This window comes from Parasteatoda tepidariorum, chromosome 10 (genome assembly GCF_982258835.1).
Source record: "Parasteatoda tepidariorum strain Cologne lab strain chromosome 10, Ptep-v5.0, whole genome shotgun sequence".
In the NCBI taxonomy this organism is placed as follows: Eukaryota; Metazoa; Arthropoda; class Arachnida; order Araneae; family Theridiidae; genus Parasteatoda; species Parasteatoda tepidariorum.
In genome coordinates, this window is record NC_141764.1 from 6,848,324 (window position 1) to 6,868,208 (window position 19,885).

At 27.9% G+C, this 19,885-nt stretch overlaps 1 protein-coding gene and 2 long non-coding RNA genes across 3 annotated transcripts; all 3 read right to left on the reverse strand.

Annotated features, from left to right (window-relative positions):
• Positions 1-1,764: 1,764 nt before the first annotated feature.
• LOC147802114 (uncharacterized) lies at positions 1,765-7,641 on the reverse strand. The gene is made up of 5 exons (XR_015429958.1): positions 7,462-7,641; positions 5,646-5,717; positions 4,436-4,597; positions 4,286-4,356; positions 1,765-1,904 (listed from the first exon to the last, which is right to left on the reverse strand). It is a non-coding gene; the product is annotated as an uncharacterized LOC147802114 (long non-coding RNA).
• A 4,083-nt stretch (positions 7,642-11,724) lies between these two features.
• On the reverse strand, positions 11,725-14,914 carry LOC147802115 (uncharacterized). Its single transcript, XR_015429960.1, has 2 exons — positions 14,825-14,914; positions 11,725-11,878 (listed from the first exon to the last, which is right to left on the reverse strand). It is a non-coding gene; the product is annotated as an uncharacterized LOC147802115 (long non-coding RNA).
• A 406-nt stretch (positions 14,915-15,320) lies between these two features.
• On the reverse strand, positions 15,321-18,884 carry LOC147802116 (uncharacterized). The gene is made up of 3 exons (XM_087153991.1): positions 18,844-18,884; positions 17,452-18,463; positions 15,321-15,440 (listed from the first exon to the last, which is right to left on the reverse strand). Exon 2 carries the CDS (start codon positions 18,434-18,436, stop codon positions 17,507-17,509), a length of 930 nt encoding a protein of 309 aa, XP_087010117.1. The 5' UTR covers positions 18,437-18,463; positions 18,844-18,884; the 3' UTR covers positions 15,321-15,440; positions 17,452-17,506.
• Positions 18,885-19,885: the final 1,001 nt, after the last annotated feature.

Genomic DNA, 19,885 nt, shown 5'->3' on the forward strand with positions numbered 1-19,885 from the left:
TGACCACAGATAGCTCAGCTGAAAAACAAGTAATGCACAATATGCCCTAAATATGCTTGGTTCAAATAAGCAGGCTTGCTGGATTAGCAAGTGGCATTAGAAACAACACAACAGAGCTGATTATAGTTATACTAGGAGGCTTCGCCCCCTGCTCGCTGGCACTCACCAACCCCCGGAACTGCTTTCACAGTTCATTTCGGATCGCTTCGCAATCCAATGCTCGCTTTGCTCGCTCATTGGATACGTTCTTAACGTCTAGTTTTTGTATACTTTTTTGAATACTGAAGTTCCAAAAACTTTTCACTGTAGAAAATTCTAAACCTGTACATTTCAATATTAATTTGAAATTGCAAACAGTTCACATATTTTTCTTAATCACACTATTCTAAATTTCAGTTATTAAAAAAAGTAACTGTTGTAAGTTTTGTTTTAAAGTCTTTCCCACCAGAGGGCTAAAACCATGTGCTGTAAAACAATATGAAATAGTAGTCTGCCACTGAACGCCGGATGTAAAGCATCGGCTTTGATGAAGATAATTTTGTATTTTTAATTCTCTGAAGGGCGCCACCTTAATAATATGGAACTTGTAAAATAAATGTATATATTTTTGATTGTTGATAAAGCCCATCATTTTGTGTTTTCATCAGTGTTCAGAGGCAGAACAACTATAGGTTTTTTATTTTATCACAAAAAAATAAAATGTATAAAAAAACAAAGAAAAGAGTAAGAAAATGAGTATAGTCATAGAAAAAGTTAAAATTATAATATAGTATTTGTCAGTTAAAATAAAACTTTTTGTTTAAGTCATTGCTAACAATTCAAATTTCTCCGAGGCAATTCTAAAGTATAAATTAAGGTAGTATTGTTAAGTTGAAGCAAAATATTTTTAGTTTTGATGTCAACAATACAATTCAATTTTTCACAAAAACGATTGTTTCCATTGTTAAGTTCAATGTCAACAATTCAAATTTTTCTGAGGCAACTCTTAACCTCTAAATATTATTTTTTTTATGTACATATTTCTAAATGTCAGTATTCAGCCACAAAGCAACTTAATGTCCTCAAATTTAGCATGAAGTTGTAAAATGCGATGAAAGAGGGTCATAGCAATAATGAAATTAGAAGTAGTAAAGTTAGTACTGTAAAATTAAAACAATATTTTTAATCAATGAGCCAAGTTCTTCAAGAAGCAGTTGTAGAAGTAGGTTGTTTATTTAAAACTTTTTATAGAATTTCTTTAAGAACAAAATTGTTAATTTGGGCATTTGGCGATACAACATTTTTAGAATTGAAGGATTTGTTACGTCAAGCGCTCAGGTATCATAATTTTGATCTATTTGCGCTTCTATGTCATTTTGATTATGTTGCTAAGTTAACTTTCAAAAAAATCTATGGCTGGCAATAGCATTTTTATTTTTTAAGTTGTTTATATTTATTTCCTTTAGAATTCGTTATTTTTTTAGCGAAATGTTTTTAACCTAACAGAATTCTTTGCCGACTGTTTTCTCTATGAATGAAGAAAATAAAGTAAATATTTAACTGTTGTGAAAAGAATCTTATTTAGTTGTACAGAGTACTTCAGTCAAAATTTGGGAGCCACGTAAGAAAATTATATATATTAGATCAGAAACACATCATTAAAAGGCAGAATGCTTTGGTGTTTTCAAAACAAAGCAAACGTTGCCACCGGCGGAAAAGAAATACAGCCAAAATTTGGGAGCCACGTAAGAGAATTATATATAATAGATTTACCTGCAAATATTTGGGACAAACAATAAGAAGTGAGCTCGCCGCACTTTACTATACTCAATAAGAAGTGTCCTTTGATTAAAAGCACAACAGGTCAATTTCAGGGCATTCAGGCATCGAATTGGTTTTGACTCATCTTCATAAACAGGTTCATTCTATTAAAATAGAATATGTTTTTAAAAAAAACACTTAAATTAAGACAAAAATTCAAACAATATTTTATATAAATTGCAAAATAAATTAAAGCACTACAAATTATTAATTAGTATAATTCTTAAATTTCGAATAATACCTCATCCTTATAACTTGGATATATTTAGTATTGTTTGTGTATTAAAATTGAACATAAAATTAATAAGTTAAAAAAATTATTGCTGACCTCGCCCTAAAAGGTGAATAAAAATATAAGTAGCTATTAACGAAATATAAGTAGCAATATAAAGTTCCCAATATAAATTAAACAAAATATAAATTAAATAAGATATAAATTAAATGAAATATAAAATGAATTAAATATTTTTATGCATTCACCTAATTTATATTTGATGTACTCCAACTAATCTATTAATAACAGCAAAAATCTATAGTTGACAACAAGCCAGTTAAGGTAAGTCACAATTGTAAGTCCAACCCCAATTTTCAATAAGAGATTGATCAAAGGTACAAATTAATCATGAACAACATTATAATATTATTGTACTATGTTTCAACAATACTGTTTACTCAAAGTTATTTAATTGATTTAAAATTTAGACTTCTACATGAAATAATAATTACCTAAATTTAAGTTCAATAAACCATGAAATTTAATTTTTCTCATTCCAATTATTTTTTTAGAGTAACTACAAGTGCTTTAAATTAAAAGTCTACAAATTAAACATGTAACAAAATATTAATATTTATTTATATTACTAATAAAACATTTATTTATATTATTATATAAGTTGTAAAGAAAAGGAAATACCAGGCAACAACAAAAGTCAATTTTAAATCAATAAGGGCATAAATTACAATTTACAATTTAGCTTTACTTTAGTAAACTAGTATGCTTACTCTAGTATGGTTAATATAATTACAAAATAATAATAATAATAATAAATACTCGAAAAATTGGGCAAGCAAATGTTATATTTCTTCTTGGTCTGCACATGAAGAAAATCTAGAATGATATATTATTCTTTATGATAGAATTCTAACTTTTTCTGAATTTCAGTCTCATCATGTTGTTTTCTCACACTTAAACCAAACTTTACTTCACATTATTAAATAAGAAATCAGTACATCAAACTGAAAAACACATTTTACCTTTATTTTAACACTTAAGATATCTGTCTGGGAAAAAATTAGCTGCTTCGACAAAAATTTTATTATGATTAATATTTAAACTTTTGTTTATTAGCTTTCCAAAACTCTTTAATGAAACTCTTTCTCCGATTTTTAGAAATGAAGCTATATTTATTTTATCATATGTCGAGAGACAAAACAGAAAAGGAAGTAAACTCTTTAAAGTGAAACTATAATGCTGTTTGTTATGCTTTAAGTATTTTAATAATTTTCATTGAAATAAATAATATGCTCCAGGCAAATATAATTTCGGACATAAATTTTTGAAAAACTATTTTCCTTTTTTTTTTTTTTTTTGCTGTCAGAAGTTTTTAGCATTTTAAATGCATCTTCTGAAAAAAAAGTCGCATTTGAGAAAATTTAAATTCACTAACATGCAGTACAAAAAAAAGTTTATTTTAGAATTTTTTGAAACTTTGTATGCAGATTTGTATAACGTTAACTATGTTTTGAACTAAAAGCTAGGTCTAAGTGAGAATTTACTATTTTTATCAATTTTTTAAGTAAAAATGTTTAGAACATTTCTATTGAAAGTCAATATCAAACTATATATTTAGTTCCATTTCATTGTATAGGTGAAATGTTTTAAAAATTTTAAGTCAAAACATGAGTAGCAATATTATTGATCAAGAAAAAAATTTATTTCGATATTTATGCACTGCAATTTGTTTTAGAGCTGTTTGCCTGACATGAAAAATTGGCAGTTTTTAAGCTTAAATTTGAAAATTATTTTGAAAAAATATTTTATGAACTTTTAAAGTTTAATTTAAACTTAAAACTTCAGGACCCTTTTTTATTAAAATAAAATTTTAATTAATACTATTTCAAAAAAAAGTATCAAACCCAGTCGGATGTTTTGAAGTGAAAATTAACATATTTTGAAAATGATATTTGAAAATAGTCCTTGCAAAGCAATAGAAAAAATTTAAAAGACTTCTTTGGATAGAGATATATTTATAATGCTAAAAAAGTTTCACAACTTCCAAGAAAAGCTTTACAATTCAGCATGCTAACAAAAAGTATTTGAGTACTTTTTGAATGCATCCAGCATTTTGCAATTTTTTTTTCTATACTTCAACATATTTGACAAACTGTGCAAGATTATTTAACAAAAAAATTAAAATCAGAAAATATCCACACAAATTAGCCACAGAGAACTATTTTATTTATGAAAAAAAAAAGATATAATTACTTTAGCTTCATTTCCAGTAATTGTCCATACTTTGATATAATCTGAAGCAGACAAACCAACAACGATGTCATCTAGAATAAGGAAAAGAAATTAAAACTGGACAACAATTAAGCTTTTATCTTCTCTGTTAAGTTCAAGTGGCATATTTACCATGACTTTTCACAGGACGCGTATTGCACTCATTTAATCAGGGTTAACACGTGAGGATAAAGTGAATAGAATATCTAACGTGAGAATATCCATTACAAGAATCTCTGCATAATATCCATTGCAAAACAGCCGCACATCATTCGATTTAGACACATGATAAGACTGAAACACAAAAATTATAATTAGTTAACATAGTATAATAAAGGACTTTAAAATCAGTTTGAATAAAATTAATTTTTATAAAAATGACTGATTTGTTGCCTATCTGCACCCAATGTTCTTTTTTTATCGTCGACCACTTTAGCCGCCTTTTTATGAATGCTTAAATCATATGCAGTAATCTTAATCAAATATTGCAACCTTATTAAACTTGAAGTTCACTTGTATTACAGCCGGTTTTTAACACAAAAAAATTTATTTTATTGACTGCAGATCTATATTAAATGTTATCTCATTTATTTAAAAAATTAGTTAAATTTCCCACTAGTTAAGGTTGGAAAATTCTGGGGAAAGTGGCATTCATACATAGTGGGACACCATTTCTTAGCAATATTCGGAAATACAAAAATAATCACAAAATTTAAAGAGGTGTATAAGTAACAAAAAATTCAATTACATGATTTCTCTTTGTCGCAAGGCATGCAACACCGACCATACGAGCACAGAACGCGTGAGATGCCGACAGTGAAGGGGTTAACCTTTCCTAGTAGAGCAAAACTCCAATTCCACAAAAATTTGTTCAGTGGGGGGGGGGAAGAGAAGATGGTTTAGAAACATTCTTTATCACTAACACCAGATCCATATTAATTTTCCTAACTGATGCCAACAATTTAAATGGAAAGCTAATGCGTTTTACTATATGTATATCAGACAGTAAGCAATAGATTAACAAAACAAAAAATTGATAATGATTGATAAAAAAAAAATGAAAAAATGATTGATAAAAAAAATTAACTTTAACTTAAAGCTTAAACTTTAAAGAAAGAAATAACTAAAATATTAATAATAGCATACTACTTAGATATTGTGGATTCATCAAATTTAAATAGACCCACAATCAAAAGTTCCTTTAAAATTAGCTTATACTCCCAATGAAGAGTTTCCCATACCTTTTAGTTTCATTTAATATCAGACATGATTTGAAAACAATATCCTACTAAAAATGCATTTTAAAATATGAGAAAAATTTCAAAATAATAAAAAGTCATACATGAATGGCTGTGTGAATATACTGCAACTCTCAAGACAAACACCACCAGTTACATCCCATAAAGACATCTCTCTAAATAGTTAGAATAGAGATATTAAATTAAGTAAAATGTATAAATATATATTACAAAATCAAATGTATGGAATTATAAATAATTTTTTTTCCATCCTTGAATTAAAATTTAAAAACATGAGTTGAAGATAAATAAATTTTAATAATTTTTGTAATTAAAATTCATATATAGCTTATAATGTCGAAACAAAAGTACTAAAAAATTCAATTTAAATCATGTTTGATTAAAAAATACCAAGATATTTTGAAAAATATTTGCAATAGTACAATGAATGAGCAAAAAAATATGTATATCTAAGTTACAATAAGAATCCTTAACCTTCCTCGGCATCACGCCAAAACCATGAACTTTGGCAATAAACAGTTTCGTATTTTTAGTATGGTACTAACAATATTTCATATTTTGTTTCCCATGCGATGCAATGAATGAGCATAATAAAATACTTAGGATATTTTTACGAGAGCAAAATATAATAATTTTAACAAGATATATATAAATTTTTACAGTAGTATATGTAATTATATGACATGTGTAGAAATTGATTTTTTTTTAACCCTTTTGGATGCAAAAGGCCCAGTCTGTGTCGGAAAAAAATGCATATTACTAGCCGCTAGCAATTTAAAACTATTTATAGAAATAACAACTAGAAACTAAATGTACCTAAAACTAATGGTCCACAATATTTAACAACTATTTTTCAAATAACATAAACCTCAAGTAATAAATCTGCCTACTATGTATGGTGACAGTTGCTAATATAGTTAATCTTCATCTAACATTTCTTGTGTTGAGAAACACTATGTGTTTGCAATTCTTATTTTACCCTGATTGCAAACACAGCAAGCTTATAGTAATAATCCATAGGCTCATGTAGTTGGCTCACAGTGGGTCGCAGCTTTCAAGTCCGTTATTACATTGCCAGCGTGAGAAGAGCTGAGCAGCTGTAACTTTTTCTTACTGTATTAAAAAAATTATAATTTGGAGAAAAGACTATAGAGAAAGTACGTTTATTTTCTTAAAATTCAATGGTAATATAAGGTTGACTATGGGGGAAATAATAGTAAATCAATGGGTTAATCATGCAAGTTAAATTGTTAAATATCCCTTTAAAATTAAGATACAGCTTCCTAAATAAAAATTTCATTTTGGTAACAATAGTTTGTATTAAAATCTTATCAGTAAATGCTTAAAAAAATATTTTTTAATAACTTTTGCATTGAAACATGAAGCACAAAATTTTAACACCGAATAAATATTAAAAAAAAGTTTAATTACACTGTAAATATAATTCATGCATCAATCACTAATTTTCAACAATATTATCATCTAAACATCACAATTTGAAACAACATGACATTTCACAAACCCTTCTGTATAAACTGGTCTACTAGAAAACTATAAAAGTAATTATTGTCTTATATTGTCTTCATGAATTTGACAGACTTGATTGCTTTAACATCCCAAAACACAAAGGCCATTTCCTACTTAAATGACAAAAATTTGACAAGTTGAAAAAGTTTTCTAAATCACTATGACTTCATGATTTATACAACAGTTGATGGCCTCATGTAAATGGATCATACTATTTTTCTAAAAAATCCAAGAAGAGTTTTATTTGTCAGCCAGAAAGATGTCTGAATCACTTAAGAACCTCAGTCATTCTAAAATTTAATGCTATTTTTTTGGAAATATGGAATATTAAATGCAAACTTGTAGCCTGAAATATTGTAACATTATACATACCTGCAAACCTTTATCTGATGTTGATACATTCCAAGCACAAATATGACCATCATTACAGCCAGTAACTAAAGTTCTTTGATCATGAGTTAAATGAATAGCAGATACACAGTGTGTTGGGGCCTCATTACCCCATAATACAATAGGGACTACAAGTTGATTTGATATAGTCATGGTGGAATTGAACCTAAAAAATTTCACAAAAAAAACTGATCTAAAGATATAAATACAAGCAACAGATTTTAAAAAATTTCTTTCGTTCATAAATATATAACAGCTCTTTTATTATTACAAGAAGTCAAAATTAAAAATGAATAAATATTATATTTTATATCTATTATGTATTATAAGAGTAAAAGAGAATGAAACAAAATATTCTTACAGTATTTTTACATAAGTTCAGTTTCACTTCTTGCCAAGTGAATTTTTCTTTAAGAAAAGAATTAATTCTTAAAATTTTACTCACCCTACTGTACTGAGGAGTTGAAAAATAAAGTGCAAAGAAAAAAATATAGTTTTAAACATAGTGGAAAAAAATAATGTTTCTATTTTTAATAAACTAATCTGTAGTTTTAGGTTTTAAAAATCATTAGGTTTAAATCCACTCAACCAATTAAACAATACCATATTTATAAGAAATGGATGCATTGCGTTTGCAGGTAATGAGACAAGAAAAAAAACTATCAACTATGATGCTAAATTAGAGTACGTTTGCAAATAATTCATAAAAACCTTAATAGGGACACAGATTGATTGAATACAGTCACATCTGAAATTTTTCATAAGAAAAAAAAAAAACATCTGCATACAAGAAAAAATACAAAGGAGCATTATTCCACAACAGTACCTATTCATACCAACTATAATTATCCAGGTGCCTAGACAAGCTCTACATTAAATAACTCTAGACTACTCTACATTGTATTTAAATTAAGTACATACAAAAAAGAATAAAATATATAGCCATCCATACAGGGAAAATTATGATTGTGCCCTTCAAATTTGTTTCTTTCTGAAATATTTTTATGGTTTCTAGAGTGCTATTGCTTGTGACCATTGGGATAGAAGTTTGTGGCCATCTTGACAGAAGTACGGAAGGAAATCTTCGCAATACAAGAAACAATAGATCGTTAGCAAAATACTTTTCATTTATCCACTTAAATTCAAATACATTAATTTTAAACTTGTAGTGAATGACAGTTGATGTTAATACAGTTTTTTTTTCAAATATTAATTAATTAATTAAATAGTGATGAGCAAAAAACGAAATGGATATTTCTGATGGGTTAAGCGTTAATCATTGTTTTAAATTTTACAATAAGCAATTCAGTTTTTCGCATATTTTAATAATAACATCAGTAATAATTTGTAACTTATAGCTCTACCATTGATAAACACAAAATTTAGCTTAAATAATACAATTAGCTTAAATAATACAATTAGCTTAATAATACAATTAGCTTAAACAATTTTGCTTAAATAATACTAGTAATTTCCATTCTATTTAATAGATCTTTTTTTAAAATAAGTGAAAATTTAAATTGAATCAAACTTATTCAAATTAAACCTAACCAATTTCTTAAAAATTTAAAACTACAAATAACACGCTAATTTTTAATAATCAAATAGTGTTAAGTATGACTTCTCAAAAACTACTCTTTAATATATGTTGATTTTAAATCTCTATATAAAACAGAAATAAATAAATTATTTCTTATTTAAGTATTTATGAAAAAATTGTTAGTTTTCTGATACTATATTATATTTAAATTTTATTGTATTAAATAAATTATATTACTATTTAATTAATTCTGTTCTACTACAGTTAATTCCTAGAATATTAAATTTAAGCTTGAAATATATCTATGATACTTATTGCAGAACAATTCTATTAGTTTTTTTTCCATTTCATCCAGTTATTTACAATCCTGGAAGAAGCAACCAATAAGATTTGTTTTTTCTAAACTTATAACTCCATTTAAATCTCCCCATAGTATTAAAATAATTACATATTTTATTTTACAACATAACATTTAAAGTATATTTAAACAAATATCAAGTGTTAATAGAGTGCAAAACAACTATTAAAAAAGAGTTAGGTCATGTATACACATGTTTGCACATAAGCATCTCAAGACAATAAAATAACAACTTATTATTCACATACATACACTAACATAATGCGGCTAATCAGTAATATGTAATAGAAAAAAAAATTTATGAAAACTAAATTTTCTAAATTGCTTAACATCACATTCTGAACGTTTAGATGAAATTTCAATTTCTAAGCACATGATTGAAATCCAACTGTATGTATTAAAAACAAATTACCTCTAATAATAAAATCTAACACCTCTGAAAGCGAAGCATTTTTAGTCTTTGAATAAAAATTAATTTTATCAAATTATTGTTTATATATTTTGTGGAGTTAATTTTATTGGAGTTAACTTGTTAATGTATAAAAAATTTAAAATAAATGCAGCATATTTTTAAAAGTAAAAATTTTAATATATTCTACATAAATGTATTCAATATTATGTAACTAAAGAGTTTCAATATATAAAAATAAAATAAATAAAGACTATATTTTTTGTTGATTAAATACATTATCATTAAGTCAAAACGTGTTTAAATAATTTACATAGCTGCCAACATGGATAGGAAAAAATCCAGTAGATTTTACGAAATAATATAAATTTCATGATAATTGTCGCAAAGTGTACTAAATATTTTAAGCATAGGGAATTTTAGGGATCAAAATAGAAAAACTGCCACATTTTCCAGTTATGATTAAAATTAAATGAACTTGAAATGATATGTATAATGTTAACTCATAATTTTGAATAGTAAATAGGCATTTAATGCATCAAAGATAGTTAAAAGATTATTTAATTAATTTAAAAAGCAAATTCGGAATGAAAATAAACTTAATATTTTAGATAAATGAGGCTCGCTTCATTATGTATTAGTAACACTTCTTTTAATATTCAAGCAAGCAATAATCTGCGTAAAATTTTTATTTCAGGTGGGATTTTTTAAGGAAATTTACCCAATTTTAGGCAATTTTCTAAAATATACAAAAATCAGGATTTTTATGAAACCAGTTGACCAGGAGAAATTGGCAAAATCCAGTAGTCTACTGGAAAAACCAGTAGAGTTCGTAGTTATCAATCTAATGTTTTAAGAAGCATATCTTAAATTTAAATAAATAAATGAATAAAAAAAAGTGGAAATAATGCTTATTAATAAGAACTATTTCATAAAATTACATTGCTGATAAGGAAAAAAATAATAGCATCAATGAATTAAGTTTTCGTAATGCCATATAATGGATTGAAAAAGATTTGTGTTGAAATGAGTGATCATTATTAATTTCAAAAACTCCATGGACATTCATAGCCCTGAATTAACATTTCATTAGTGTGTTGTAAGGACAGTATAAGAAGCATATTAACTTATTTATAAATAAAAAATTTACTGTAATATTCAATTTCTCCTTTATTAATCGGTACTCTTTTAATCATGGATCTAATCATTCTCAACAAAAATCAAATACAGTAAAATACTTATAAAGCACCCCTGAAATTTTAAAGAAAGATTTGTGTTTTAGTAAGGAGCGATTAAACTGTATAGAGATTACAATCTGTAAAGTTACAAAATCAACATGTTTGCCTTGATATTTGTTAAAGTTATTAATAATCATATTTATAGAAACAATGTATAAAACCAAATAATTTAATTAAATAGATTTTAGAAATATAATTATAAGAAATAAATTTCTGGAATATACATTAGATAACTAATAATGCCTGCATTTGTTATATGTTTGTTTTTATGAAAAATGTCAGCACTATAGCAACATATGCAATCAATAAACAGTAGAGAAACAAAATGAAAAAGAATGGAATAAAAATGAGAAAATTTTCTTATGAAACAAGCAAAAATACAAAAATTTCCTCAATCTTTAAATTATCGAAAGAAAAACAGAATCATTGTAAAAAGTAATGTCTACATTCTTATTAAGCCCATCATCTTCCTGGTTTGCATACTTTACTAACCGGGAATGATAAAATAAAAAAGCCATATTTGCTATATATGATAAGAAAATATATTCTTATAAGAGAGGGTAATGGGAGGGAGCACTCATTTGGTATTGGTGCAGGGGACACTTCTGTTGAATAAATACACCAATCTGTTGAATAAATATACAAATTGGATAGTCACAATTTCTTGATAAAATAATGACAATTGAGAAAAATAATATACCTGGGTAGAACTATTTCCATACAATCGACGAGCAAGTAGCAACCCTGCCTCTATTGCAACAGCAATCAATTCTCGCTTTCCCACCAAAATATCACCAATTGCATAGATGTATGGAACATTAGTTTGTTTATTCACAACACGAATTTTACCATTTCTAAAATAGAAAGTAATAAATGTAGACAATTTCTGAATAAATTCATACAAATCATTATAATCTGGCAAGGTTGGCTGATTTAAACCAAATAAGTTTTAATTTTTTAAGAAACAAAGTTTGATTTTTCAAAAAACTTTTTCCAAAATTTAATTTTTCATTACTTATTTAATCAAAATAATCTTAGTATGAACAGAAGATGTCTATAACTTCTTTAAAAAAGTAGAGTGTCCCCAAACTTATGTTCGGATAGTTTTAAAAATAATCTAAATAATGTAGTTATTGAATGGGTCAAGACAAAGAGTGAAAGAAATTTTTTTTCCATTTTTTAATCGAGATAAAGATACATTATGACTACCACAATCAAAAGAATAAATAGGAATGAAGTGCTATACCGAATAGTTTTATACTAGTACTTTATACTCCCTTTGAGCACTTTCATTATATACTATTTTAGTTAATGCAGCATTACGTTAATAAGCATACTGTAAAATGTTAAGACCCATTATATTGAAACAAATGAAAAAAGTATGTTATTTTTTATTGATTATTACAGCATTAGAACTAAAATTCATTTTTAGTACTTTATTTAAAGTATTGCTTAATTTAACATTCTAATTTAATTCATAATTGAAATCCTGACTTAAATCAGTTTATTTAAAAAAAAAATATCAGTAATTTACATCAATTGCTTAAAAAATAATTAATTGAAAAATTTACATACTAATGTAAATAAATGATTTAAATTTTAATCAATTTAAATTCCAAAATTTTCAAAGTTTTAAAATTTATTGTTATTAAAAAGCTTCAGTCAGAAAAATCATGCTAATATTTGGCAGTCTAATGAACTCCATAAATTTTGAGTAGAAGTTCTAAAAATTTTATAATGCTTACAAATTTTTCAGATTGCAAAACATTTGCGAAAATAGTATAGTCTTCAATAAAAAGCATTATTTTATATGATGTAAGAACTTTTTTAAAAAAAGTGTTATGACTTAAAAAAATGCAGTCATGAAAAAGAAAATAAATAAATAAAAATTACATACTTGGGATTAACTTTTACACCAACAGTTTCTAATCCAATGCCAGTAGTACAGGAATCACCACCAATAGCTAATAATGCCTGAAAAATTTGTTGGTAAAAAATTTACAAAATAGCATAAGAAAATAAAGCATAATTGTATCAAGACATCAAGCATGATTACTTACTATATCATATTCATCAGCAATTTCTTCACCTGATTTTCAGCAGATTCATTTTTCTCAATCTATAAAATAAAGCAATTACAAACATTTAAGAAACAACCTATTCTGTACACATACAAATGGTCCTTATTTTTAAGAGCAAGCACATTGAACTAATAAAAAAAGAATTTAAAAAAAATTTATAATACACGAAAGAATAACAATATATTTCCATAAAATGTAGAGTAAATAAAAAAAAACTATTTCATAGGAAAACAATACAAAGTGCACAAAAAAAAATTTTATTTCAAAAGTATAATCAAGTTATGAATTTATTCCTCATAAATGTTCAATATGCAATAATTTTGTAATGCAATATACATCAAGGCTGAAATGTCCTTCTTACCGAACTTTAGGCACCATGTCTGTACCATCTGTACCAAAAAAGCCATATTTGCTATATATGATAAGGAAATATATTCTTATAAGAGAGGGTAATGGGAGGGAGCACTCATTTGGTATTGATGCAGGGGACACTAGTTCAGTTTAATACAAGACATGCACTCTATTTACTACCAGTACCAATCTGTTGAATAAATATACAAATTGGATAGTCACAATTTCTTGATAAAATAATGACAATTGAGAAAAATAATATACCTGGGTAGAACTATTTCCATACAATCGACGAGCAAGTAACAACCCTGCCTCTATTGCAACAGCAGTCAATTCTCGCTTTCCCACCAAAATATCATCAATTGCATAGATGTATGGAACATTAGTTTGTTTATTCACAACACGAATTTTACCATTTCTAAAATAGAAAGTAATAAATGTAGACAATTTCTGAATAAATTCATACAAATCATTATAATCTGGCAAGGTTGGCTGATTTAAACCAAATAAGTTTTAATTTTTTAAGAAACAAAGTTTGATTTTTCAAAAAACTTTTTCCAAAATTTAATTTTTCATTACTTATTTAATCAAAATAATCTTAGTATGAACAGAAGATGTCTATAACTTCTTTAAAAAAGTAGAGTGTCCCCAAACTTATGTTCGGATAGTTTTAAAAATAATCTAAATAATGTAGTTATTGAATGGGTCAAGACAAAGAGTGAAAGAAATTTTTTTTCCATTTTTTTATCGAGATAAAGATACATTATGACTACCACAATCAAACGAATAAATAGGAATGAAGTGCTATACCGAATACTTTTATACAAGTACTTTATACTCCCTTTGAGCATTTTCGTTATATACTATTTTAGTTAATGCAGCATTACGTTAATAAGCATACTGTAAAATGTTAAGCCCCATTATATTGAAACAAATGAAAAAAGTATGTTATTTTTTATTGATTATTACAGCATTAGAACTAAAATTCATTTTTAGTACTTTATTTAAAGCATTGCATCAGTATTTCCTAAAGTTATGAATTTGGCAGACCAAGCTTTGAACATGGAATTTTGTTCAGATAATGAAACAGATACTTATCCTTATAGTTAACAAAATTACAGCTTCAATCAAATTTAGGACAATATTTTAAAAAACATTTTTAATAAAATAAATGGTTGCTTTGTATACCATTTTAATATGATGTTTGCAAAAATATCAAGAAAGATAAATTTTTATTATTATTTCAAACTCGAATATTTTATAACAAAAAGACAATAACAAAAAGAGTAAATGTATCAGAACAATTTTATGTAATTTTAAATACTGTTGAAGCTTAAAAGCCATTTTAAAATCCAAATGCATATATACCTTTGTAGGAACACAAGGTCAGAGAAATTTTATGCCTTCCCCCTGCATGTAGTTGCCAATTCTTTCAGCCATGTCTTGATCGAAACCTCGAAGCAAGATAGAATGAACCGTGACATCCAACCCAATTCCTGCTATAAATTCAGCATATTCCAAAACAACATATGAAGATCCAATAAATAAGTTTTTCCAGGACTTTTCTCCAAAGAGAAGAGAACATCACTAACAAAGAAAAAAATAATAGCAATTAACATTTCACATAAAGTATGTTGAGATCATAATAGTTAACAAAAATGAAAAAAAAAATCTACGAATAACCTTTTGTAGGTTGATATTACTCCTCCCTTTAATAGGGTGAGTTGAAGCTTAAAAGTCATTTTAAAATCTAAATGTATAGATACCTTTGTAGGAACACAAGGTCTGAGAAATTTTATGCCTTCCCCTGCATGTAGTTGCCAATTCTTTCAGCCATGTCTTGATCGAAACCTCGAAGCAAGATAGAATGAACCGTGACATCCAACCCAATTCCTGCTATAAATTCAGCATATTCCAAAACAACATATGAAGATCCAATAAATAAGTTTTTCCAGGACTTTTCTCCAAAGAGAAGAGAACATCACTAACAAAGAAAAAAATAATAGCAATTAACATTTCATATAAAGTATGTTGAAATCATAATAGTTAACAAAATTGAAAAAAAAAAAATCTACGAATAACCTTTTGTAGGTTGATATTACTCCTCCCTTTAATAGGGCTAGTCAAGGCAAATCATTACCTTGCTACAAAGATGTTAAGTGAATAATTTTAACTTTAGTAGAAAAAAATTTCTGCAAAGGAACAATTATTACAAAGCAATCATCGGAGTTGCAGAGCGGCAGCGAACAGGGAGCTAAGCCCCTTAGTTATGACTTAATATTATAACAAAATTGATGAAGAAAAATTATTTTTATTTATTTTGAAACACTTTTCAATGCGAACTAAACATGGCATTTTTCATTTCATATGAGGTAGAAAACTAAAATGCAGCAATGAATATATTTAATAAAAGATATTATAATTTTATTTAACTTGGACCTCTCCTTAAATTAATTTAATTAGAATTAATTACTTTATCTTTATTTTATTTAAAGGTTGAAAACTAAAACGGTGATGTGTTACTTTTAAGTACATTTTTTCTAAAACTAAAAACTTTTATCCTAAATTAGATAAGGGGTAATAACAATAATTAAAAAGAATGAAAATGTTTGAAACCATTAAAGTAAACTAAATAATGAATCATAAAAAGAAATTAATATTAAGTGAAAATTAAAATGAGAATTCTTCTAGCCACTGTATCAAAGGTTAGGATTTAGAGAAATATTTATCCTAAACCATTATTTAAATTATTTACTATACTTTTAGTTTAATAAACAGTTGAAAACACAATTTTTTTTTTAATTTACTTCTTAGAAAAAAGTAAAAAAATAAGGTTTTATTAAAATGAAAGATGTTTTAAAAACAAATGAAAAGATAGATCATAAAAATAAACTATAGCAAATGAAAAGTAAAATCCAAATTCATTTACCCACCATATTCAAGAGCATTTAATAGTAAACAAAAACAATGCTTTTGCCACAGTGACAGTGAAAAGAATGAAAACTATATTCGAAACTAGAGAAAGAAGATCTCTAGCCAATCACGAAAGAGCGCTTGCAGCAGAAAATTTCAATGTGCGAAGGTAATTGGCCAAAATTAGGCGCAAGCCATATGTCCCCCCTTTTACTTACAATATTTGATTGCAAAATTTTAAGAGACTGAAAAGAACACAGGCCCGTAATATAAATAACATTTACAAAAAAAAATATTTTTTCTTAAAATATAAACGTCGCACTAGAGCTGCACAATGGGCTATTGGCCACGGTCTGGGAAACATCCCTGGAGGATGATCCGAAGATCATGCCATCACAATTTTGATCCTCTGCAGAGGGGACGGCACCCCCGCTTCGGTAGCCCGACGACCTGCACGCAAAGTCGAGCACTTTACGGTAGAACAGTTAAACGAGAATCCATACCGCACACCCTCGGTCCCTACGCAGACTGATCCAAGTGGTCACACCCGCACACTGACAACAGCCAGTGATGCTTGACTTCGGTGATCTGATGGGAAAGCTAGCTAAGGAGTTGACACACTTGCTAAGCTACAATTTACAGCGAAAAATACTTTTTTGTTACAAAATAAAACCTAACACGCAAAGAAAATAAAATAATAATAAAATAGAAGTAACCAAAGAAAATAAAATGGAAATAACCTTTCACGCTTCGCAATTTTAAGTAATGTGCTAAATAAATTTTATTTTATAAATCAATCTCAATCACTTAAATTTAATAGAAAACAAGTACCTATAGATAGATGCAAGTATTCTAATATGTTAAAATACAAAAACTATGAACGAATAAGTTTCACAGAATTCAGAAAAATAAATATTATTATCATAATATTTTATTCAGTTCTTTTCAAATATTTAAGTCTACGTAACTATACTTCGTTGGATTTCCAGTTAAAGGGAAAGTATAATAAGTTTTAACGGCAAATAATGGAACGCTGACACTTAAGGATGAATAATGTTCTAGATTCCAAAATAATAACTTACTTATGTCTCTTAGGGTTGTTGCAGAAGGAAGGATCTAAGCCGGAAGGATAAAAATTTAAGCCGGGTACTTTTTGGAGTACCTCGGTCTTTTGGGGAGGCTAAATGGAGGATCGGTCTTTAAGAACTGTTTGCTGGATTCAATTAAAAGTGCAAGCCTCGTGCTTCGCCTCCCAGGGTTTCCTCTTCGCCTCCGAGCCTGAGGCTGCTGAGGAACAGGTGGTGGTGTTGGCACTTGGGGGGCTTGCACTGGAGGTACTTGCACTGTTGGCGATGCTGATGGAGGTGATGCTGATGGAGGTGATGCTGATGGAGGTGATGCTTGTGGAGGTGCTGCTTGTGGAGGTGCTGCTTGTGGAGATGATGCTTGTGGAGGTGATGCTTGTGGAGGTGATGCTTGTGGAGGTGATGCTTGTGGAGGTGATACTAATGGAGGTGATGCTAATGGAGGTGATGCTAGTGGGGGTGATGCTAGTGGGGGTGGCGGCAATGTTGACGGTGGGGGTGGTGGCAGAGATGATGGTGGTGGAGAACTTATAGATGCCAACGGAGGAGAAATAGGTGATGTTGGGGGTGGGGAAGGCTGGAGGATCGCCGGTGGTGACGGCTGCGGGACAGGTGACAGATCCATCGTTGGAGAAGTAGGTGGTATTACTTCAGCTTCTTCAATAGGAAAGCTGTTGTTCAAGCTGTCCTGGATGGATCTTCTGAGCCCGGAGCTGCTCTCTTCTATATCAGCATCTAATCTGCTCCGGGCTTCCTCGAATGATAGACCTTGAGACACCCTGTCGATGAATCTTGTGGCCAGCATCACCATTGTCTCATTGGCCAAGGATGTGGCTATTAGGCTGGCTTCGTCTATCATTCGATTTCGTTGTTGGTTTCGTTGTCGCCTGTCCTGTTCCTCTTTTTGCCTCTGGAACTCGCGGGCACGCCTTCGTTCCTCCTTTGCAAATTCCACCGTCGTCCTCCTTCTCCTTTCGGCCATCTCTTTCTCCCGCCGCTGCTTACGGACCTAAAATGTATTCCAATATTATGATTACACATCAATCACATTTAGATTCAACAGTATTCAAACATATCAAAAATAAACAAGCCCTTCGTCATATTATCCAAGTGGATTTAAAGCCAATTTTTGTTTTAAATTAATTATTATTTTTTTTATGTTCATAATATTTTGATAAATTTTAAGTTTGGATTTGTTGAACATACTTGATTATTGCAAGCCCTGCTTAAACAAAATCCTAAGTTTGATAGAACAATTAAATAAAGACTTTTCGTTTAATTTTAAAAAGTTTTCTTACATCTTAATTAATTTCTGGATATTCATTTTTACTTATTTAATTTAACGTGCACCTATTTAAAAGTACTGTTTAATGAAAATTATATACTCACATCTTCTGGTGTCTCCACCCCTTGTGTCCGCCTAGAAGAAAATTCTTAGAGTCAAACAATGCACATTATAATTTTTATCATATTATATTTAATAACAAGGATATCATATTATATTTAATAACAAGGATATTTAATAACAACAAATAACGTACAAATTTGCAGACCTTACAATTCTATATTTTTTCAACCTTTTTTAAATTAAAAATGGTTATTAAAATGTATTTTGGCATGGTACTTATTATATTTAGGAAAAAAGTTTTATAGTTTGAAAAAAATTCTTTGGTTTGCTTGAATTATTAAAATGATGTTTAAGAAAGTGGAACTGAAATTTTTGACAGCTCTTCTGATTAAATCATTTGTACCCTATTTTTCAGATAGCGCTCTTATTTTTGTGTTTCAAATCAATGAGAAAAACGGTATTTAGAGAACGTCTGTTTGATTTTGTAAATTAGTGAAGACTAATTACCATATTTGGCACTTCAGTAAAATTTCGATCATTATAAAAAAATTTAATCAAGCCTATATGTATTTCTTTGATTTAAAGTCAATTACAAAACATTTGGTTGTAGAATTCTAAATAAACAATTCCCAGAATTCAGCTATTCAATTATTCAGTTATACATATTTAAATCAAGCAATATACCATATTTAGATGAAGGAGTTCACAAATAATGTTTTTTGCTGCTAAGATATCGTGATAGACTTTTTAAAACTGGACACAGTTCAAAAAGCATGTTAATGAACACAGCTAGAAATGTTTAGACACGCATTTCAAACTACAAATATGGACACAGAATTTCATTCTGTATTTTCAGCTTCTTTCATAAATATTGTTTTTTCTAAGAATTAAAGACAAAAATGTTTTTAATATGATATCGTTCATTAGCATAAATTACTTGGTATGTTGTATTAAATTAGTGTTTTTTCTTTTTAAGGAAAAAGAAAAGACTAAAAATCAACAGTTATTTATACAAGGTTGGCATAGATGACATACATTTGTAATGGTTGTAAATTTACGTCATTTGAATTTTGGGATTTAAAA